General features: G+C 48.6%; 1 protein-coding gene across 6 annotated transcripts in view; it reads left to right on the top strand.

Annotated features, from left to right (window-relative positions):
* The first annotated feature begins 234 nt into the window (after positions 1-234).
* Positions 235-15,482, top strand: part of Gabra5 (gamma-aminobutyric acid type A receptor subunit alpha5) — an 88,390-nt gene continuing 73,142 nt past the window's right edge. The window contains exons 1-3 of one of the 6 annotated variants that reach the window (XM_041655531.1): positions 286-549; positions 1,718-1,777; positions 2,136-2,295. In XM_041655531.1, the coding sequence (XP_041511465.1) occupies positions 2,210-2,295 (86 nt within the window). In that variant the 5' untranslated portion in view covers positions 286-549; positions 1,718-1,777; positions 2,136-2,209. The other 5 variants (XM_041655540.1, XM_041655512.1, XM_041655550.1 and 2 more) reach the window with 5 other exon arrangements.

Genomic DNA, 15,482 nt, shown 5'->3' with positions numbered 1-15,482 from the left:
TACAGACGCCGCTGTCACTTCACACAGCCGTACCCCCCACCCGCCTAAAAGGTGACCAGTGGTTATTTATTCCAGAGGGAAACAAAACCTTGTGGGCTTCTAAGGCCCACAAGAAACTTCAGCAGAAACATGGTTCATCCCCCAAAACAGCGGCCCCCATGCCCTCCCCCTAAGCTTAGTGGGGGCCAGGCATTTGGTGAGAGTCTGGCGGCCTCTACCGGGCACCTCGGCAAAGGGACGTTCCCCAAACCCAGACACGACATGTGGCGCTCTGGAGAGGTGAGAGCGAGCGCGAGTCCGCCGGGGACGCTGGGGAATCTGCAGCGGGGCAGCGCGCGGCCTCGGGCGCGGCGTGGAGCAGAGCCGCAGGGCGGCGGCGGGAGCGCGGGGCTCCGGGTCCCCTCGGCGCCGAGCTCAGGGCGAGTTCGCGCCGGCAGCATGGGGCGGTGATTCCGCACTGGCCTGCCGCGCCCGCCGCAGAAACAGCGGGCGGCGGAGAAGCAGGATGCGCCCTCGCCGACGGCTCATCAGCCGGGGCCCGCGCGCAGGGTAAGGAGCAGAGGCGACCACGGTGGCCGGCGCCCTGGGCTCGGGGCCGGGACGATCGTAGAGCAGCTGGGCGCTGGCGAGCCCACAGCGCAAACTTTGCCTGGAGACTGCGGAGGCCACAGGCACGGAGGGCAGTGCAGGGGACCCGGTGGCGCGGCTGGACGGGGCTCCGGGCGCAGCGCCTCGAGGTTCAGGGTGGACACCGGGTAGCCGCTACCTGCCACGCTCGCCGAGCTCCCCCGCCTCTTAAAGCCGCTCCCGCCCGAGAGCAGGGGCGCGCGGTGGGCGCGGGCCCCACTTGGTGTCGCGCGCCTGTCGCGCGGGCTGCTCGAGGCCGGCTCTGGCTGCGCCGCCACTGCACCGCGCGCAGCAGAGGAGGAAGGCGCTGCCTGGCGAGCGCTCAGCCGACCCTGTCCGGGGCTAAGGAGGTCCGGAGGGCTAGGCGCCAGCCCGAGGGCCGGTCCACCGGAGGTGTCCGGCGGCGCTGCGGAGCGGCAGGTGCGGGGTGTCGGAGGCTGCGGCTCCGCAGTGTTACCCCCTCGCCCACCTGCGCTGTGCGCCAGCCCTGGTGAGCTCGCACCGCGATGGGGTGAGGGTGCGCCCGGGAGAGCAGCCTAGCTGTGGGGATCGGGAAGTCGGGGGCTGAGGGGCGGCAGAAGGCTCGCCTGGGTTTCCCGCATGCGGCGCCGCGTGCTCGCCGCCTAGATTCCCGAGCCCCAGGATGCGCCCAGGCGACCACAGCATGTCAGCCTTTTCTGTTCTTGACTGGAGGCTCAGAGGGCCTTCTCCTCCGAGATGGAAGTACCTGTTGTGTGCTTTCTAGTTCTGGACTTTAGGGGGTCTCCCTGGAAAGATGTTTCTTTTGGAACTCTGGCTTGATGGTGTACGTTGAGCACCTATTTGCGTTATGCGCATGCTGAGATAGATGTGCCTTCTCTAAGGTTGTTGCTGGCCCGGGAGCAGTGCTTGCTTGGATTTCCACTGCACTAACCAGAGCACAGATAATAACAGAGAGATATTTGCCAAGTGTCATGATTCTAAGTCATACAGTCCTGGGGCAAGATGCCAAGCCAGAAAGTCCGACCCTCACAGACAGGTCTACCGTGGCGCTCCTCTAGAAGATGTGTTTCTGACGTATGCCTTTCCCCCTCTTCCCACACACTTTCAGCACCTTGCAGAACAAGAATCAGCTTGCTGGCTTTGAACGTGTGACAAATATTTCAGAAAGGTAAATTTATCTCACTTGTGGATTTGATAGATACAAAATGCAGTTGCCAAATAACTTTGAGTCCTATGTTAATAATTGGGTCATTTAGACAGTGCTAAAAAAGTACAACAGTATTTGAGGGATGCAACGAGTCTATCAACTGTGCATTCTGTAAAACTGAATCAAAAACCTGTACTGTCACCTTTTCACACCGTCTTGCTGCCCACAGAAAAGTGGTACAAACCGCCGGCCCAGTCTGGTGGTGACAAGGACCAGGTTCCAGGCTTTGTCAGCGTCTCTGTGGCAGCAGCATGCTGGGACCCACTGGAGTGGCAGGGACGTCCGCGTTCATGTGCGTTTCCCCTTTGTGTGTTTTCAGCTTCAAGATCAAGTTGGAGGAAAGAACAGTTTTTCTTCCAAATTCATCTGCTCCAACTATTATTCGTACTGGGAATGGACAATGGCATGGTGTCTAGATTTATCATGACCAAAACCCTCCTTGTCTTCTGTGTTTCCATGGCCTTATCCAGTCACTTTGGGTAAGTTCTCCCCTGTAATTTCACTGTATGGTCTTGGGGTCCTGGGCCATTGTGAGCCCCTTTAGCATAGGGCAGGACTGTCTTGGCTTGCCACCTCTGCAATCCTGCATCCATCCTTCAGTTGTGCTGAATGTGTCCTGACCCATGCTTTCTTTCCAAACAACGCTGCTCCTGGTGCAGGGTCTCTGAGATGAGTTAGACAGGAGAAAAGAGGTTTTTGCAAGCGGAAGCAGAAGACGGCTTGAGGGAAGCTGTCTCCTCCCGCTCAGGTTGGAAGAGATTCAGAAGTTCATGGGCATTAAGGACGTCTGATGCTGTTAGACAAGTGTGTAACACACTGATTCCCTCCTCGTGGCCATTAGGCTGCTGATTTTGCTTTTTTTTTTTTAAAGCCAGGCTAATGCTGTGCATGTGGCATGGAAAGAGATCCAAAATAGTCTTGGCTGAGCCAAGCGCAGAGATCAGAGACTACACCTGGCTCACCTCCGAGACGCTGGCGATGCCGTTTCCACTGGCCTCTTCATTTGGGCCGTTAGTGTCTCTGTCCCAACACTATCCTTTCCCTAGCACACTAGTAATACTCAGTGTTCCAAATGCAAGCCATTAGGAGGCAGTCAGTGTTCTTCTTCTCTCCTATGTCCCTCCCTGCCCTAAATTGTCCTGGCTAATCAAAAGGATTGCAAGTTGAAGTGGTCCCACTGGACAGCGAGTGCTGCTTGGTTTCCTGTTTACCACTGTTCATTCCCAAGGGAGCACTTGAGCTAGTTAGAAGGACCGCAGCTCACAACCATCCGTTTCCATTAGTACTGCTAGAGGGTACAAGCTGCTTGGTGGGGGTTCACAGGCCCACTCTGCTGGGAAAAATATTTCAATGAGGGCTCACACTTGTGGCCAGGGTAAGATAAGATGTATTCCCAGCATCTGAGGAAGTCTTAATTGGTCCTCTCATCCCTCCTCTCTTCTCCTCTCCTCCTCTTGTTTCCTCCTGTCCATCTCTCATCTCGCTTGTTCTCATCTCTACCTCTGTCCCCTCTACATTTCTAATTGTGTCTCTGTCTCTTCCCTCTCGCCATCTCTTTTTGTTCTCCCTCTCTCTCCCTCTGCTCAAACGGGAAGGGACAGAAGAGCAGAGGGTGTCCAGAACACAGGCAGGAAACGTCATTCTTCAGCAATGACATCCTTACATGCCAGGAAAAGTGGTGTCTTTGCAGGCTATTGAGCAGTCCTCTGCATCCGCTGTCTGTTTACGATTTACACACATGCAGAATGCACTCTGGAATCCGTTTTTACGGGTCAAATGTTTAGCGACTTTGCTTCTTAAACCGAGCGACACACACTCTGTCTAACAGGTTGTACTTGCCATGAGTCAAAAGACACACCAGGAAAGATGTGGTAGTCCGTATTTACTGGATGACATTCTTGCCTTGCTCATACTGACAAAACCTACTCCCCCAACCCTTCCAGCCCTTTGATTTTCCATCTACTGTGGGAGAGATTTTTCCTTTGCAAGTTCTTTGTGAAATCCTATAAATTGTGTGTCTGCTGAATGGAAGGTGCGTGTGAATGAAATCCCAATGAACATGAACCGGTGCAAATTCATACGTTGAAATAGCTGGCTTATTTTTCTGATGTTCTATGCATTACTGAGTGATATCTTAGAACTTCTGCCCATGCTGTGCTGTGCTATATTGGGAACATAAGTTTATAGGATTTGGCACAATAATTACGATTATGAATCAAATCAGGCAGGAAGCTATCACTCTCTCTGGTAGATGCAAGACAGAAGTAGGAAGGTATGTGTATGTGTGTAGCTAGTTTCTTATTTAATTCTGTGGCTTGCTAAGGTCTTCTGTGAATTATAGATGGGCTTATAAGTCTCCGGAAGGAAATGCAGATTAAGTCTGAGACTACCCCTCAATTTTTTCAGAAACACTAACTGTTGGAGATGATATTAATTTTTAGATATGAAGGTTTTAATTGTTTTATAGTCTACCATAAAATAATACCTACAAACTGCAAAAACTACGTGAGATGCAGCTAGGTTTATTTTAAAAAGGGTGCCCTAAATTCCCAGATCCCATGTCATCACCCTTCCCATTTTGGTTCCTAACACTGCTTGCCCTGTGCATATTTGTGTGTGTCTAGGGTCACACTGGACGTTCAACTCTTTTTTAGTCTTTGGCCCTAAGCTTCTGCTCTTGCAAATTCTTTTGGCTATGTGATTTCAAAATTGACAGGTAGTGTAGCAGTGTATGAATGGGCCGCCAGTAGCTACTTCCCAACCTGGGGGCATTTACATTACTCCTGATCTTCCAGGTATCCATTCTCTTGTGTAGAACATGCTTGGTTTGTAAGTTGAAGCATTTGAACTTATTTCCATGAGAAGATATCCCTGTGAGTGATGTTTTATACACCCCCATGGGAGTGGACATACACAGCAGGGGCCGTGAGTGATGTTTTATACACCCCCATGGGAGTGGACATACACAGCAGGGGCCATGAGTGATGTTTTACACACCCCTGGGAGTGGACTTACACAGCAGGGGCCGTGAGTGATGTCTTACACACCCCTGGGAGTGGACTGGCACAGCAGGGGCTGTGAGCGAATGCTCGGCTTCTTTAGATGGAGTGGGGGAGTGGGCAAGCAGCATATGGCGTACCCAGAACACACTGGAAGACATATCAAGCCCCACTTACTCCTTCTCAGACGAGGTTCTGCTGACTTACAGATTAATTCTATGTCAGAACCATTGTGTTGAAACCCTACCAGTTCCGTAAAGTTTCCCCGACTTTAAATCTTGACAGGCTAATAACTACTACAAGGCAAAGCACCCATATCCCCAGTGTTTTCAGCCAATCCTGAGGTCGGTGTCATTAGCCCCACGCTGCCGCTGGCAAGGTGGGGTGGCTGAGTATCTACTCAGCCTACACCTGCTGGGACCCCCCCACACTGCGCTGCCCTGTGCCCTTCTGCTCTCTTCTCTTCTGTGCTCCTTTCTCTGACTGCGAGTTTGCAATCTGTCCAAGCAATCGAGATGCTCGGGGGGTCTGAACATGGAATGGAGCATGCATTTGGGGCTTTGGAAGGGTTTTCTGCACTCTGAGACTGGGGAAGGGAACGGTTTGAATACAATCTCCTTACCTCCTCCTCCCACCAAAGAAGGGATTTCTGAGATTAAGGTTCAAAGGCGGTTGAAAAGGGGAAGTTGTAAAGATCTTAGTTGGATTGTGACTTGGATCAGAGAATTACCGATGCTCCTAAATTCGCCCAGGAGACTTGTGAGCTGGCAGGGGTGAGGAGATCTATGCAGAAGCAGGCAGGGGAGAATGAGGAGAGAGGCACCATGGACGGTTCTGTACTCGTGCAAGCAGACACATCACATTTGTAAAACTCCGTGCGTTCGACAACAGAGGATATATGTGCGAGGAGGAAAGCATATTTGGTGATTACGTAAGGCCGTTAATGCGAACCTGCTTTGGAAATATCATGAGGACTATTTGTCTTTCTCCACGTGTCTTTCTAAATTTAGCTCATTTTCAATCGTTTTGTAATTTTACTATCGGTGATGAGTTACAAAACAGGGCGTGAGTCAAGCATAGAACTAAGCCAGGGCCTTATAGTCAGCTGCTGCCCCGACCCAGTCAGACGCGTGAAGCTATTTAAGCCATTCCAGTTATTTTAATGAAACCGGTTGTCTAAATCACACACTGCAGACAATTAGTACTGACACAGGATGGGATCAAAGTGCTGCCCAAGTATATCACATTAAGTTTAAACTGGAATTAATTTGTCAGCATTTAAAAACCATACTTTGTTAGACTTGACAGGCTAGTAACAGTTTCAAAACACATTTGAAGAGTTTCAGTCCAGTATGGTAATGTCAGATTTCATTCATTTACTGGTATCGACATAGAGCAAGGGGAAATATGTCTTAAATTTTTACGTGGGAGCTTCAATTCAAACAGATGTTGGAAATGATATTTTTTAATTGATTTTTATTGAGCTCTACATTTTCCTCTGCTCCCATCCTGGTTTGGCCCTCTCCCAAGGTCCCCATACTCCCAATTTACTCAGGCGATCTTGTCTTTTTCTGCTTCCCATGTAGATTGGATCCATTTATGTCTCTCTTAGGGTCCTCATTGTTGTCTAAGTTCTCTGGGATTGTGATTTGTGGGCTGGCTTTCTTTGCTTTATGTTTAAAAACCACTTATGAGTGAGTACATGGGATAATTGTCTTTCTGTGTCTGTTTTACCTCACTCAAAATGATGACTTCTAGCTCCATCCATTTGCCTGCAAATTTCAAGATGCTGTTATCTTTTTTCTGCTGTGTAAATGAACCACATCTTCTTTATCTATTCTTCAGTCAAGGGGCATTTAGGTTGTTTCCAGGTTCTGTATGACAAACAATGCTGCTATGAACATACTTGAGCACATGTCCTGTGGTGCAATTGGATATATACCCAAAAGTGGTATTACTGGGTCTCGAGGAAGGTTGTTTTTTAATTTTCTGAGAAATCGCCACACTGACATCCAAAGGGGTTGTACCAGCTTGCATTCCCACCAGCAAGGTGGAAGTGTTCCCTTTACCCCACAACCTCTCCAGCATAAGTTGTCATCAGTGTTTTTGATCTTGGCCATTCTTACAGGTGTAAGATGGAATCTCAGAGTTGTTTTGATTTGCATTTCTCTGATGACTAAGGATGTTGAGCATTTCCTTAAGTGTCTTTCAGCCATCTAAGATTCCTCTGTTGGAAAACGATATTTTTAATTGACAGTGAAAAGCGGGGTCTTTTTAACATGAAGAAAGGTCTTTTCTTTCCCTGTGAATACATGTGACAACCTGGCCTTTGGTTCCATAAAGAGGAATCTTTTCATCCTCCTTTCCAACACGCTAGGATAGATGCCTCTCCTCGCTGCAGCAGTGAGCATGTCTGGATCTTGCCTGCACTCGCCATGTCTCCTGAGGCGGGAAGTTGTCTTGAATGCCCTTAGATAACAAGTGCGTCCCTCTCCAGAGATGCAGGTTCCTGAGGCCCAGGACACACGGTCCATAGAATAGCTGGGAAAGCACGGCAGAGTGCAGCATTTAGCAGGGGCAGGGTCAATCTGATGGTTCTGTATGGAGACTGCAGAGAGGAACAGCTTAGATGAGGAGGGTGGTCCCGCATAGGACAGAGGGTTCGCGTCTCATCAGGGTGATGGAGCTGTCTCTAACGTTATTTTAAAAGATATAGACTATGTTCCCAGACATTCGACATACCAGTGCTCAGTGAGCAGCGCTTAGAGGGACGGCATGGAGCATGGCTCTTCTAAGCAGGCTGTCCCCAAGTGCCAGCAAGAGTCACTAGCGGGGATCAAGGAAGGGGGAGATTTGGGGTACTTGGGTTTTTATGAAGAGTCAGTGGCACAAAACACACATTTTAATTGGTATGGAATTCAAAGGGAAGTATTATAATTAAAAGCAAAAAGATATCTTATCTCACTGCCATAGCAACAAGATTTACCAAGAGGCCTATGGGGTGCATTGCCCGAATTTTCAGAATGCTGCTGTTAAAACAGGGTGTTTAATTTTCACCGAGTCCTCACGGGGTGCATAAGAAGAGCCAAGGCTTTAGAACTTGGGAAATCGTGCCCAGTGTTTCAGGATAAAAGGGGTAGAATCACTTCTTGCCTTACGGAGGGCTACTGTTCCCTTTACAAAGGAACCACAGAAAAGAAGACAGCAGGACAGGGAACCTATGCGCTAGAAACAAAAGAGCATCCTAGTCTAGAAGATGAATTGGGCCACTCCTGAGCAGCCCAGGCCACATCCACTATGATGTGAGGTTTCTGGAGCCTAATGCAAAGTGAAGGACCACAGGGAAGGAACAGAAAAGCTCCAACGTCGCCCTGTTTCAGAGCTGTTTCAAAAACAGACAGAACCGAAATGTCAGCAAAACATAAGCCAGTGGTTTTTGGCTTAAAAACGAATTGACCCATCAGTTCACATCCAGTTTGCTTCTATCCCAAGATCACTAGTCTTTTGGATGGCGGGTCCAGCTTTTATCTCTCTTTTGACTTATCCTCTGAGGTCAGAAGTTCCTTAGCCAGCCTGCAGCTCAGTCTCTGAATCTCGTACCTGGGAGTAATAATTGATTCATCATCACAAGACTGATGCATTCATCAACCCTGTGCAAAATGCTTTAGCCGATCCAGGTGTGTGTCTGTGCATTAAGACACTCTATTCATGGGGTTAGGGGGTCCAGAGGATAATCTATGTGCCTGGGTAAAGCCTGCGTACAATGAAGACCACATCCGGGGTCATACCCATGCAGTCTTGCTTGCTTGAGTATGGTGGAAGCCATCTTTGCTGGTTACTCAAGAGCCGGAATGGAACCAGGCTTCCGTGAGGGTGTGTCCAGATGTGAAAAGACAGGTAACAAACCAGCCAGGGCGATGTCATGCCGACTACTGAAAGAGTTATTCGGATGGATGACAGTACAGGCGCAGTAAGGAACTGAGACTGCAGGACTGGAGGAAGTGGGGGGGGGGGTTAGGAACAGCATAATGGTGGAGAAGACCAAGCTGGTGTGGGAAACAGGGATGAGTACAGGGTACCACAGCAGCGGTCCCTTGAGGAGACTGGGAACGCCCAGCGGCTAGCCTGGCATCAGAGGTAGACTGGTCCACGGGAAGCACAGTCACACTATAAGGGAGAGGACTGGATTAGATCCGGAGGATCTAGGGAGTCGGATAACTTTACTGTGAGGGTGTCTGTGGGCCAAAGAGCAGAGTGGAGTTTCTTACTATGTGTTTGTCATTGGTTTTTTTGTATTATTTATTTTTTTATTTTTTTGAGAAAGGATCTCATATATCCCAGGTTAGTCATAAACTGTCGGTGAAACCAAGAACAGACTTGTACTCCTCTGACTCGGGAGATTCCAGTGTGTGTCACCATGCCTGAAGTGCGCAGCCCTAGGCTGCGAACCCATGGCTCTGGGCAGGCTGGTCAAGCCCTCTACCAACTGAGCTCCAGCCTTCTCCAGTTTTACCTTCTGGTGCCATGTGACCCTCCTACTGTAGCCAGCTGGGTATCTGAGACTAGAGACGGCTGTGCCAGGTGACCTCACTGAGGAGCCTTGAGCGAGCACGTTCCTGTTTAGAGGAAGGGATGGCGTGACCTCCGTGTCACACCCTGTGAGTGCGGACTGAGTAGAGTTGAGCGAGGTCTGGGGTAAGCGTTTGTAGGAAGAAGGGTGTGTTTTGATCAGTGAGATGTATTGATGGGATGACGTACGCGTGAAGGGAAGATGAATGGTTAAGGATACACCATCCACTCATCCTCTTATTAATGAGTTGGGGAAGAGAGCAGAAGAAGATGCGTGTGTGTGTGTGTGTGTGTGTGTGTGTGTGTGTGTGTGTGTGTAGCTATGGCTTTGTAAGCCGTAAGCCCTTGGAGAAACCACGCCCTATCCAAGTAGCTGGGCAGGCCTTTGAACATGGGGCTGGAGTCCAGAGAAGAGCTGGGCTGCATCATGATTTAAAAGCTGCTGGGCATGAGAACAGACAGAAGCTGAGCATGGTAAGGGTGGGAAGAGGCCCATCGATTGTGCCCTTGGACGTTATGGGACTATTAGCTTAGGAGGGGGAGAGTAGGGACAAAACTGAAAGGGGCAGAGGAGAGGAAGAAACAGAAGAGCATAGCCGGACACAGCAGCACTTAGAGGTTAAAGCGAGAAGATCTGAGCTTCCAGCTACGCAGCACAACCCTTTCTTCAAAATAATTGAGTAAGCAAGAATGCATCCAGCAGCTAGAACCTAAAGAAAACAGTCTTTTAGAGGCCAAGAGGAGAGAGCTCTGTAGGAAAGGGGATGCAGTTTTCTTGGCTCACTGTAGCTACTGGGTCCATGAAGTTGAACAGCTGGTCTTGACTCCTGGATCCAGCGATTCAGAGTTTACTCCTGGCCTTTTACAAAGAGAGGTCCCTGGGCTATCGGTGGCAGGAGATAGACAGGAGCAGCTGCAAGAGAAGGGAAGGGAGGTGTGTATGTGTGTGTGGAGTGTGGGCGGGGTGGGGTTCTAATGGATGCAGCATTCCCAGTGAATTTTCTAAGAAAAAGGGACAATAGGCCAAGGTAATGCATAGGTGCTGTGGCCTGTGGTGGCGCAGTGATAAGCTTTGGAATCTGAGCCAGGCAGCAGTGCCAAGGACACAGAGAACCTGCAGGCAGAGTGGTGAGGAAGATAGCTTTGATCCGGGCAACTGAAGGGCAATACTGGGAAGGCCTGAGGGCACAAGGAAAACCGAAAATCTCTGGCACAGTACTTCCTGGCTAGGGCTTTAGTTTTATAAAATGTACTCCAAGTTCACAGTCCCTCCTTGAGACAGGAGTGCTCTCCTGTGGGAACCAAACCATAGCTATGGTGTGCCTTGTTGTTATTTAGAAGATAACTAAAGTCATAAACAATGGACAAGCAAGGAAAACATCAGTGAGCAGTGATGTTCATTTAGTTATAGAAGGACCTGAGCAAGCAAAGAGAAGATGTGGTTCTTAGCAGTACTCAAAGTCCAAGGAAGGAAAGCAGTTTTAGAAGGTAGGGACACCAACACCAAAGTCAGTCCTGGGAAAATTCAAAAAGACATTCACATCCATACTGCCTGGAGGTATCGATACTGAGCCATCCCGTGTAAGCCACATGTGACCATTACTGCAAGCATACACATTAACCACACAGAAATCTACCAGTATGTCTTCTCCAATACCATCTGTGCTAGGACAATGTTCAAATGACCTTCCCAAGGCTGGTGAGCTGTTCACCTCTTTAAAACACCATAGTAGAGGAACCTCACCAGGGTCACTTAATGTGAACGAAATTCTTAATAGATATTGCAATCTGGATGTGTTAATAGTAAAAAAGCAAAGTTATACTGATGTAAAATCCTTTAAAATTCTTCACCCACGCACGAGCATGCACGCACCAACTCATGCACACACATGATTCTTCTAGGTCTCGTTAAGAAAGTAACTCTTAGCCAACTCGCTTTCCAGAGTTCATTGTCCCTAAGCAGCTGGTTCCAGAAGCTCCTCTGGGTTTCCCAGTCCTTTATATGAAACGGCATTTGCATCTGACCTGTGTACACCCTGCTATGCTACATTGTTTCCAGATTACACACAGTATAAAAGGTGATAATACTCTTTCCCCGTGGGGGAAATGACAGAACAAATTTGCGTGTGTGTGTGTGTGTGTGTGTGTGTGTGTGTCTATGTTTTTCTCACATTCTCGGTCAGTGCTTGATGAAATTTCTGTACACAGAGCCTGAAGCCATGGGAGATCATGACTGCATTCTGCGGCCGTTCTAGAGTTCCTGCTGGGTGGGTTATGGCCGCTCTGAAGGTGGCTTCCTCTCAATTTCCCATCCTTGATTTTACACCCCTTATTTCCCTTCAGCCTCATTCAGAAATTCTAACAAACTGGACATGGCAGAAATGCCAGCTAGCTGGGAGTCTGCAGCAAAAAACATAACAAACAAACAACCTGCTTTGGACCAGGAGGTCAAGGCCAACTTGTGCCCCATAGTGTGAGACCTCATTTTATAAAAGAAATTCAAAAGAACTACAACCAGCTAATGACTCTCAGGTGACCCACCTCTTAGCTCCACTGTTTGCTCCTTAGTCACTGGCCTGTCTATTCTCACATCTTGCCTCTTCCAAGTCCATGATTCCTAAGAATCCAAGGGCCTTGTCAAAAGAGACATCAAGTTACTATTATCTTCAAGAAGTTTTTAAAAGTATAGCGTGGCATCAAAAGTCTTTTGTGGTTTTGTTTGTGACTATCTTCTCAGGTGTACGTTACCATTTTGAATTTTTAAAAATTTTGTGGTGTTGATGATTAAACCCAGAGCTAGGTCCCTGGTAGTGCTCCATCCCAGTGCCTGGCCCTTGCAGTGAGTGCTCCATCACCCAGCCCCTGGCCCTTGCAGTGAGTGCTCCGTCACCCAGCGCCTGGCCCCTGCAGTGCTCTGTCACCCAGCGCCTGGCCCTTGCAGTGAGTCCTCCATCACCCAGTGTCTGGCCCTTACAGTGAGTGCTCCATCATCCAGTGCCTGGCCCTTGCAGTGAGTGCTTCATCACCAGTGCCTGGCCCTTGCAGTGAGTGCTCCGTCATCCAGTGCCTGGTCCTCACAGTGCTCCGTCATCCAGTGCCTAACTCTTGCAGTGAGTGCTTCATCACCAGTGCCTGGTCCTCACGGTGCTCTGTCACCCAGTGCCTGGCCCCTGCAGTGCTCCCTCACCCAGTGCCTGGCCCTTACAGTGAGTGCTCCGTCACCCATCACCTGGCCCTTGCAGTGCTCTGTTACTGAGGAGCAGTGCATCCCTCATGCTGACTTTTTCTGGAGGTCTCACATTCTTTCTTCAAATACCAGTTGCCTCTTTGAAACAGCTGTTCATAGTTCTCTCCCATGCCCCTTTTATTGGATTGAGTCAATCTTCAATCTCAAAAATTCAGGTCTATTTTCTTCCATCCCAAACCTAGCTATAGCCATGTTCTCTCTGTCCCTTGTGTTCCTGTCACGCCATGCTTTGTGAAGTGACACTACGGTCCTACCCCAGCTGTGGCTTTTGAAATTCTCCAGTATTAAAGCTTCTCATGTCTAGATAGATGTCAGGGTCAACGCTGCCTTCTATGTGACCCCAGTTCTCCCCACAGTACCTTGATGGAGGAAGGTCATTGGTTAAATAAAAAGAAACTGCTTGGCCCTCATTGGTTAGAAGATAGGTGGGAGGAGTAAACAGAACAGAACGCTGGGAGGAAGAGGAAGTGAGCTCAGACTCCACAGCTCTCCTCTCGGGAGCAGACGCCTCAGAGAGACGCCATGCTCTCAGCTCCCAGGCAGACGCACACAATGAAGCTCCAACCCAGGATGGACATAGGCTAGAATCTTCCCGGTAAGCGCACCTAGCTGTGCTACATAGAATATTAGAAATGGGCTAGTCCAGGTGCGAGAGTTAGCCTAGAAGAGGCTAGATAGAAATGGGCCAAGCAGTGATTAAAAGAATACAGTGTTCGTGTAATTATTTCGGGGCATAAGCTAGTCAGGCAGCTGGGGTGTTGGGAAGGCAGCCCCGCCGCCCCTATTTACTACAGTACCTGGCAAAGGTTCAGACACTGGTCACTGGATCCCATCCCTGGGATTCCCCAAGGAGCATTTAAAGTCTTAGACGCTACTGGAGCCTGGAGCACCTACCCTATGCTAGCCCATCTATCTCCAGCTTATCCTTAGAATGCCCTCTTTCTACCAGGACCACACAGGGAGATCAGCAGGTAGGACTCAGCCTCCACAAATACTGTGTCTTATTCTCTCCGAGGTCAGTTAAACCCGAGTCTCCAAGAACCAGAAATCGAGAAGAAACTAACACCTTGGAAAAGCCAGAAATGGGACAACAGAGAGTGGGAGAGACCCCTTCACTTGCTGAAGGTGTTCACAGTTTATTTCTCTTCAAGACTATTTGGAAAGCCAGCTTCTCAGTGGGTTAGATTTTTTAAGATGCCGGTTCCTAAACTCACTTTCTTTAAATTAGAAGTTGGACCGCCATGACAGGGATTTCAGGGACACTTGGTACTTTGCAGTACCTACCAGTGTCCCTGCCTTTCCTGCAGGCTCTGTGTCTATGACTGTCATCAGGCTGGAAAATGGGGCTCATCGTGTCATTTATTCTTCAAAACAAAATTAGCCGAGTGACTGGGTCACATCCTCACGCCTTCCATATAAACTGGACTAGAGAATGCAAAAGGTAGCGACTTTTAGAACAGGTTAGGTTGGTTTTATACAGCTGGCCCAACATACCCGCAGATTCAAGCATCTGTAAAGTTGACCACACATTTTCTGGTTTGGATTAAAAATCTTGGAAAAATTGACTTCTCTGTAGCCGAGTATGTGCAGACTTTTTTCTGTGTGTTTTTCTCTAAGTAATATGCTTTAATAATCATCAGGTCACACTGGGCTAGCAGTGGTTAAGTAGGCGGGAGGCTGTGTGGAGATGCTATGCACACCCACAGCTATTGCAAAAGGGATCTGAGCGCCCACAGATTTGGGGTTCGGTATTGAAGGGCATCTCTGTTGTCTTAAGAATCCCTTTTCTAGAAGAAACAGTAAGTGCAGAAGTGGTAGGCCTGGAGCATCGGATAGCATAGTACATTTTCATAAGCAATATTGAAAACCCAATAGGAAACCTTCATGTTTTAAGAGAAAGTAGCTATTTTAACCTTATAATTGGATTGGATTAATCTTCAGTTATAATCAGAGTAAGTCACCAACACTTAAAGCCATTTCCTTTATGCCCAAGGTGCTTGTCAGTGATAACAGATTTAGCTTCGCCTCACAAAAGTCCACTCCTTCAAAGATCTTTTTTGACCCCTAAAACAGGAGCTCACTCACAGTTGTGTTAAGAGTAAGCAGACCCCTTGGCTACACTCAGCAGGGTTAATATGGATGGTGGTCAGGCCTTCCTGGGGAAGATGCGGTGACCCCACCTGAGGCTCCGGTCACCCTGTCTCCCACTGAACACAGATCCCAGTATGTCCCCACTGTTTTCCTTTCCCTAACTGTTGGTTGGTCCAAACTAGGGTTTCTTCCTGACTAAGATCTTGCGGCTTGGTAGGGGCCTAAGCAAGCCCCCAGATATCTGTGGGTGAAGCCACTGTGCCAGGGGAGCAAGTGGAACTTACATAGCCCTCAGCACCGTGAGGACAGGACATGGCACAGCCACGAATCACAGGTCATTCATTCTGGGGTTCGTTATGGAAAACAAAGACACAAAATCCACCTAACAACAGCAGCAGCGTCAACCCTGCTTCTGCCCTAAGAGGCATTTCTGTGGATTTTTTTCTTAAAGTCTCTTTTCTACTCCTGGCACATGACCATTTAATACAACACAAAAAATATTTCAGACACCCTCCACCTCCCAGCCCTGAATGCTGCTACATGAAGGTCCAAAAATTGATACAGGAGGCAATTATGGCAGGACAGGGAAGTTCTGAAATTTTTCTAAGGAAAGTGTCATTATGGACAAGTGAAAAATATTTTAAAATATATGATAAAAATAGTGTCTATTCTGAGAGACGACTTGGAAGCTAAGAGCATTGACTGCTCTTCCAGAGGACCTTGGTTCAGTTCCACATAGTGTTCCCAACCATCCGTAATT

Source organism: Microtus oregoni, unplaced genomic scaffold (assembly GCF_018167655.1).
Source record: "Microtus oregoni isolate MIOR12 unplaced genomic scaffold, Mior012 000000F_ref0000247, whole genome shotgun sequence".
Lineage (NCBI taxonomy): Eukaryota > Metazoa > Chordata > Mammalia > Rodentia > Cricetidae > Microtus > Microtus oregoni.
The sequence above is the reverse complement of the archived record's forward strand: the minus strand, read 5'-3'. Positions and strand labels throughout refer to the sequence as shown.